General features: G+C 38.5%; 1 protein-coding gene across 6 annotated transcripts in view; it reads right to left on the reverse strand.

Moving 5' to 3' along the window:
* Nucleotides 1-8,613, reverse strand: part of STAG2 (STAG2 cohesin complex component) — a 169,616-nt gene that overhangs the window by 97,096 nt on the left and 63,907 nt on the right. For all 6 annotated transcript variants that reach the window (XM_027767187.1, XM_027767186.1, XM_006165696.3 and 3 more), the window contains one exon: nucleotides 2,650-2,728. In XM_027767187.1, the coding sequence (XP_027622988.1) occupies nucleotides 2,650-2,728 (79 nt within the window). The remainder of the gene's footprint in view (nucleotides 1-2,649; nucleotides 2,729-8,613) is intronic.

The raw sequence follows: 8,613 nt of genomic DNA on the forward strand, positions 1-8,613 counted from the left end.
CATCCCACATGTCTGAATGGGGTTCAAGTTCCAAACCTGGCAGGTTGGAAATTTCACCAGGCACAAACACATGCATAACCAAAATCCAAGGAGATGAATGGAAGAAAAGGGATTGTGGTATGGTCATTCCCCCTGGGAGGTGATTTCTCCCTTTCCTTCTCACGGTCTCTCTCTCTCTGTCCAGTGAGCACATGTGCCCTATGGCATAAAACTTAAAAAAAAGTTTACAGAGAGCCTACAGTGGCATAGCAGTAACACAGCTAGACCCACAAATGGAAAGGTTCTGAGTTCATGTCATGTCCCTGAGTCCAATGGGTGTGGAAATGAGCCCATGATCCGGGCCAGATGAGACAAGATTGATCACAGCATAAACATTTGGGGGGCGGGAGCAGGTGGCGTGGTGGTTAGGGTACTGGACTCCCAAATGGCTGACCACAGTTCGAGTCCTAGACCTGGTGACGTCCTTTCCCATTCGCTTTCTCCTCTCTCTAGTCAAACTGAATAATAGTAAATAAATAAAATTAAATAATTTTTTGAAAGATTCCATTGGGGGTGCCTGACTATCTTTCTCTATCATAGGAGAAATAAACTTTTTTTAAAATTTACAGAATTGGCCAGTCTGTTGCACGGCAATAAAGGCAGCTGGATCCCATATGGCCATCTACACAGTTGGAATTTCAGACACAGACCCAGACCCAACAACTTGAAAAAAGATGTCAAGCCCATGTACATCTGTGCCCAAAATCCCAAAAAGAGGGAATGATGTAGAATTGCAGTGTGACTATTCCCCAAGGGAGGGTGCTTTCTTTCTCTCACTTTCCCTTTCTGTCTGTCTGTCAGTCTGCCTCTCTCTCTCTCTCTCTCTCTCTCTCTCTCTCTCTCTCTCACTCCAGCAAACACATACATCCTCTGGCAAATTAATAAGAGCAACAGCAACAACAAAATTAGTTATATTTACTCATCTCATCAGAATACTGTTGACGACATACCAATAAGTTTTAAAAGTAATGTTGTACACCTTACATAGTATGATTCCATTTAAGTAAAAAAATCTTCATATATATGGATAAAGGTATGTTCACCAAAATGTTTAAAGAATAAATTATCAGAGTGACTGAAATAGGAGAAAATTTTACTTATCCATTGTATATTTCGATAGTGTCTAGATGCTTTCAAAATATGTACATGTCATGAAGGAAACAGAAATCCAACTTACGCTTTGAGAAAGAACACTGAGCAACAATGTCGTCTTTTGCACAATGCATTTACATACATGTACATCCAAATTTTCTATCCAAGAGTAAAATTATTTAACCATTCACGCATAGGCTACCCATTCATACTCTAAACCTATAATTCATACTCTCAGAACATAACTTTGTTAATTTTAGTTTTTATTCTTGAAATTACTTATAAAAATAAATTGACTATCAACATTAACCTCTTAGACTTAAACTTATGTTTACATTTATTTAATAAACTTTAAGCACATGTGCTTTTATATATACATACATACATACATGAATAAATAAATAAGTGAGAGAGACAGAGGGAATGCATGCAAGCACTCTCTAACGGGCCTAGTCATGCTACATTCCTTTTTTTCTCCATTTCTTCATCCTGTTGAGAATTTGGGACATGCATGCATGCACACTCATGCAGTGTGTTATCTAAGCTCCCACAACCCCTATTTGAACCATGGTCAGACATGTGGAATCTGGCTCCCACTGTACAGTGCTCAACCTCTGTGCTACAGCATCAGCCCTGTCACTTTTTAAAGGTGCTTTAGAATAAGGAATTTGATGTGTAGACACTGCTCACTTAACAGCCCAGTTCCATTGCAACAGCTAAGTCGTTAAAGCGAATCCACTGATAAAGTAAAAAGCTTAAAAGCAAATGTGCCACAAGCTTGTGATGTACCACTAAAGTCTTGTGATGTGCCACAGGGTATATATTTTTCAATAATTATCAGGTGACACTACACTAGAATAATGTAAATCTATTTATACAAAAAGCACACATTAGATAAGTACCAGAAACTGACATAACACACAACACAATAATATAAATCTGGCACAATTAATATTTATTCTGTGTACAACTATGGGTACATAAGAAAGTAGAAATTTATAAACAAAATATGTAGTCTTTGCAAGATTGCAAATGATTCACATAGTGAATACTAAGCGACTACTGAAATGAAACAGACTGAAGGTATTACTGCAACTCATGCATAGACTAAGAAAAGAGATTTGCCCTGTCACATCCCAAGCTGGAAAACTGGCGGTATAGGTCATTAAGTGAGGAGTAGATAAACTGCTTTGCTTTTTATTTTACTACTCATGGGAGGAAAAAGATAATTAAATTATCACACCTTTCCTGGCATACTGAGCTCTATAAAATTAGCAAATAAAATCAATGATATATTATTAATTTCAACTTTACAACAATGGAAATAGATATCAAAACTTATTTACTCTAGAAGTCAAAAGGACCACATGCACTCTGATGATTTACCATACCTATCGGTCCTCCAAAAACACCGTTTTTAAAAGATAACAGTGTGAGACATACCTAAAACTACCAATACACACATACACATGTATATAATCTTAAGAACAAAAACGACACCACATATTGGGTACATACTTTTCCTTTGCCTTGCTTTTGGTTTTTTCCTTCGATGTCTTCAAAATCTGTGTCAGAAGAAAAATGTGTCTCTGACTCCCTATGACGAAAAGATAAACAAATATTTAAAACCCTTAAAAATGTAGGTAAAGTTTCTAATTCTTGCCACATTTTCTGAAAGAAAGGTTGGTTAACTCATTACAGAACTCAGTATTAACATTAAAATAATGATAATCTTTTTACAAAACTTCATAAAAGAGCATATTACCAAACATACATATAAGATTATATAACCAATCACAAGACCAGTAAATTAAAATACGAAAACTTAAACATATTTTCATTTTGTTGGCTTTTTTACAAACTTTTTCTATAGGGCACTTGTACTGGTCACAGACATAGAGAGAGAGAGAGAAGAGGAGGGAAAACCACCCCACAAGGGGGATGGTTACACCACAATTCCTTCTCCTCCAGGGATTTTGGGCACAAGCACACCTGAACCTGGTATCATATTCAAACTGCCAGGTGTGGGACTTGAACCATGTAGTCTAGTCAATCATGTAGAATCCAATCAATGCCTTAACTACCACACCACCTGCTGGACCTATTTTGTTCATTTTTAATCAATGCATAAAAACTAAACCAGTGGCTCTCAAAATTTAACCCCAGAAACTGTGGTATTCTACTTTAATAGATCCATTTTCTCATTAAAAGACATTTCTCAAGGAAAACTATTTAAACACTAGGCATTAGATGAATTTTAATAATAAATTTTAGCATTATTGTGAATCCTGAACTCTTCTACCTCACTCTAAAAAAAAAATTCTAAATCTGGATACGAAGGGTCAGCAGATGGCATGGTGCTTAAGGGTGCTAGACTCCCACATGGCTGACTGTGGTTCTAGTCCTGGATCTGGTGGCTTGCTTTCTCACTGCCTCCTCTCCCGCTCACTCACTCTGTCCCTCTCTGGTCAAAATTTAATTAATTAATTAAAAGTTAAAGTAATTCTTTATTTAAAAAAATCCAAATGCAAGTCACTATATTAAAACATTTTTATTTAAGGGACCAGCAGGTGACATAATGGTTACGTTGCTGGACTTCCATAAAGCCAACTACAGTTCAAGTCCCAGTCCTGGAGGCTTGAAATCAACACTTGACATGTGTGCGTTCCCAAGATCCCAAGAGGAGAATGGAAGAGATGGCACAGTGGCATGGCCATTCCATACAGGAAGTTACTTCTCACTTTCTGTCTCTCCAGCGAGCATATGTGCCCTGTAACAAAAATCTTAAAAAAAAAAAAAAATAGGGACATGGGGACCAGTAGTTAGTGTAATGGCTATGTCGCTGGACTCCCATGTAGTCGACCACGGTTTGAGTACCAGACCCGGTGGCTTAAACTCATGCTGGGCGCGTGTGCGTGCGTGCCCAAGATCCTAAGAGAATGGAGGAGAAGGGATTGCTGCGTGGCCATTCCCCCTGGGTGGTGATTTCTCGCTTTCTATGGCTCTGTCTGTGTCTTTCTGGCAAGCGCATGCACCCTATAGAAAAAAACCTCTCCAAAAAAAAAATATATGGGCATGTATAAAACATTTGATTAACTAAATCATTTAGAATCAGTAGAGAAGTATACTAAATTATCAAATTCCTTTATGAAATAAAGAGGTAATAGATAAGCTACAATCTCACTTGCTCTCTCTCTCATCAAACTAAAATAAATGAATAAAATTAAATAATTCTTTAAAAAAAGGAAATAAAACCAGTTCTAGAACTATGTAACTATGTGATCTTGTACAATACACAACTTTCTCAATCACCTCATCTACGAACAATGTATATGCAGAAAAGAATAAAATCTCTACAGTCCCTTCAATCTCCAACATATAAATCTACAGTCCTAAAAATATAGTCCCACATTATGGGAGGGGAGTGGGGCCACTTTATATAATTAGGACTTTGAACATATAAAAACATAGGTCTATCTAAGTAGTAGCACCTTACCCTCAATGTAAATGTTTATGGCAAGGCATACTTACTTTCGTATTTGGGTCACAGATTTTAAAGCTCAGTCACAACTACCAAAGAAAAAGGATTTTACAACCCCAAGTATGTAGACCTAGTGTAAGTTTTACAAAAATAAAATCAAAGTTAAAAGACCTATCTCTATAAAACTAATCTCAATCTAGATTTCTTCTATTTCCATTTTTATTGGTACAATAACTAGTTGTCCAAAGGGAGTGAGGTAGGAATACCTCATAAATCCAAAGTAAAAGTTAAGGTGTTAGCTGCAGGGCCAGCAGATGGCACGGTGGTGAAGGTACTGGATTCACACATGGCCAACTTTTGTTTGAGTCCAAGACCTGGCAGCTTGATTTCTCACATTCTCTCTCTCTCTCTCTCTCTCTCTCTCTCTCTCTCATGTACCTTATAGCCAATTTAAAAAAAAGCCAATTTAAAAAGCAATAATAATAATAATAATAAAAATAAAATAAATAATTCTTTAAAATAAAAAAAGACGTTAGCTATAGACTAGGTCTGCAGCACAGTGGTAATGTACTACTCAAGAGGAGCAAGATCACACATGGCAACAGAGGTTCAAATCTCTAGCTCATTAAACCTGAAACATGCTGGGCACGCACATAAGTGCCCAGAATTCTGTGCCCGGGATCTGAGTGTCTGCAGGACAGAAGGAAGGAGATGGTGGTGTCTCAAGGCCCTGTGAAGGGTGCTCCTCTCTCTATCTCTCAGATGCACTCTAGCATGAATATTTTTAAAAAAAAGTTTTAAGAGCCAAGATTCTAGCTGGGAAACAAAGTTACTGTTTATACCACTAATCCACAAGGTAGTGGCAAATCTAACTATGTCCCACTATGTTGAAAGGAAAGGGCCTTGGGGCCAGCAGGTGGCATGATGGTTAGGGTGCTGGACTCCCATATGGCCAACCGAAATTTGAGTCCTGGACCTGGCAGCTTGCTTTCTCACTTTTCCCTCCACCCCTCCCTCTCTCTCTCTGGTCAAATAAGTTCATAAAGTTAAATAAAGTAATTCTTTAAAAAAGAGGAAAAAAGGAAGGGCCTGTAATAACACTGTGTCTCAGAGTTATATACCAAAAACTGAGCTACTATAATAATGATGATGAAAGTCATGCCTATTACAGCCTAAGATTGCTGTCAGTCAATATTCTTCTCACATGCTTATATGGCCTTGCAAAACAAATAGAAATGTTTTTTTAAATCCTAATGTAGGGCCCGCAGATGGCGTGGAGGTTAAGGTAGCTAGCTGGATCCCACGTGGCTGACTGCACAGGTGGACTTCTGACCCGGTGGCTTGAGAAACATACTGGCATTTATGTGTGCAGGTGTACCCAAAATCTCAACTAAAGAATGAAGAAGAGACTATGGTTTAGTCAATCACCGCCTTGTGGGGTGATTTCTCACTTTCAACACCCCCCAGCCCCCCACTCCCATCTCTCTCTGGCAAGGATACACACCCTATAGCAAAACTACAAAGAAAAGAAAAAAAAATTTTTTTAAGATTTTTTTTTTTGAGAGGTTTTTCGCTATAGGGCACGTGCACTCGCCAGACAGAGAGAGACAGAGAGACAGAAAGGGAGAAATCACCCCCCAAGGGGGGTGGTCATGCCGCAATCCCTTCTCCTCCATTCTCCTCTCGGGATCTTGGGCACGCACACACATGCGCTCGGCGTGGTTTTGAGCCAGCAGGTCCAGGACGCGAACCGCGGTCGACTACGTAGGAGTCCAGCAACATAACCATTACGCTAACTGCTGGTTCTCTCCAAATAAAAAAATCTTAATGTAGTAGTTTAAGGCAGCTGGATCCCACATGACCAACTGTACAGGTGAGTCCCAGACTCCATGCTAGCCTAAAAAAAAAAAAAAAATCACACTGGGCACATATGCATGCATGTTCAAAATCCCAAGGGGAGAATGAAAAAGAAGAGAAGAGATTGTAGCATGACCATTCTCCTGGAAGATATTTCTCACATTCTCTCTCTCTGCCTCTCCCCCACAAGCATGACCATTCCCTGGGAAGATGTTTCTTCTTTCTGCCATCTCTCCCATAAGCACATGCACCCTATAGTTTAAAGTAAAAAAAAAAAAAAAAAAAACCAGAGAAAGAAAGCCTTGATATATAGGGCCAGCCAATGGTGTGATGGGTAAGGTGGCTGGATTCCACATGGCTGATTGTATGGTGCGAGTCCTAACCTCAGAGGCTTGAAAAACATGCTGGGCACATGGGTGTGCATGCCCAAAATCCCAAGAGGAGAAAAGAAGAGACTGCAGTGTGGCCAGCTCCTCTTTGGCATGATTTCTCACTTTCTCTCTTTGTCTCCCAGTGAGAACATACCCTATAGCAAACAAACAAACCAAAAAAAAACATATACCCACACACACACACACACACACATACACACACATGTATGTATGTATATATATAGATGGAAAGATATGTCTTTCTTCTCAAGACATATAAGGTATATCAACTCTATTAAGAGACCTCAATAACTGCTCTAAATCTGCAAACAATCACTAGTCTTCACAATATTCCAATGGCCAGAGTAATCAGCAGCTCAATTATATTATACTCTTAATCCTCATTTCCAAGCTATCTCAACAATGAGCCACTAGAGGTTCACTAACTGAAAACCATTCTGAAAAAAACTAGAGTGAGTAATCACTACGGAAGTCTAAAATACCCCCAACTAGAGAAGAATCATTCTCCTAACCATGTCTTAATTCAATGCTTTCCAGTGTTTTTAAAATCAACTATGTGAAATAACATGTTTATATGTTTATTGAGCACACTGAGTTAACAGTTTAGTGGCTTGATGATGCCAACAGGTGGTGTAGTAGTTAAGGGGCCAGACTCCTACATGGTTGACCATGGTTGGAGTCTCAGACCTAGCAGCTTGCTTTCTCGCTTCCCCTCTGTGTCTGTCTCTCTCTGGTCAAATTTTAAAAACTAAAAAATAAAGTAATAAATAAAACTGAATAAATAATTCTTAAAAGAAATGTTAAATTAGGGACCAGAAGTTGGTGTAATGGCTAGATCGCTGGACTCCCATGTAGTCGACCATGGTTCGAGTCCCAGACCTGGTGGCTTAAACTCACTCTGGGGGCATGTGCATATGTGCCCAAGATCCTGAGAGGAGAGTGAAGGAGAAGGGATTGAGGCCATTCCCCTGGGGGGCGATTTCATGCATTTTGTCTCTCTGGCAAGCGCACACACCCAATAGCAAAAACCTCTCCCTCCCCACAAAAAAAGGAAATGTTAAATTAAAAAAAAAAAAAGACAAAACACAGTTTAGTGGCTTGAAATGTTAGGAGTTATCTATCACATGACTAAATCTTCCACTCTTTAAGAGTATCCTCTGTGTCAGATACTAGAATGGTTTTGAATGTGATACTAATGTGATTTTTAATCAAAATAAAAATACTTCTTTGGGAAACCAGCAGGTGGTGTGTTGGTTAAGGCTCTGGACACTCCCACATGGCCAATCACGGTTCAAGTCCTGGACCTAGTGGCTTGCTTTCTCACTTTCTCTCTCTCTCTCTCTCACTCTGGTCAAATTAAAATAAATGAATGAATAAATAAAATTAAATAGATAATTCTTTTTTTAAAAAAAAAAATCATACTTTAATGGACCCATAGGTGCCATAGTGATTAAGGCACTCGACTTCCACATGGCCAATGTGGTTATAGGGTTATAGTCCTGGACTGGCAGCTTGCTACACTATAGCTAATTAAAGTAATAACACTAAAAAATAAAATTAAATAAATAATTATTTTTAAAAATCATACTCAGAAATAGTAACAATATCGAGGTAGACTAATAATCACTACAGAGAGCAAAATTACTAAAAATATGAAAGTCTGCATACCATAAGAAATAGGCATAGGCTGCCCTTACATACAATGTTATCTATCTGCTATTTCAAAACTTTTAGCAACCAACTTTTTTTTTT

The sequence above is a fragment of the Tupaia chinensis genome, unplaced genomic scaffold (assembly GCF_000334495.1).
Source record: "Tupaia chinensis unplaced genomic scaffold, TupChi_1.0 Scaffold143996_1, whole genome shotgun sequence".
NCBI classification, from domain to species: Eukaryota; Metazoa; Chordata; class Mammalia; order Scandentia; family Tupaiidae; genus Tupaia; species Tupaia belangeri.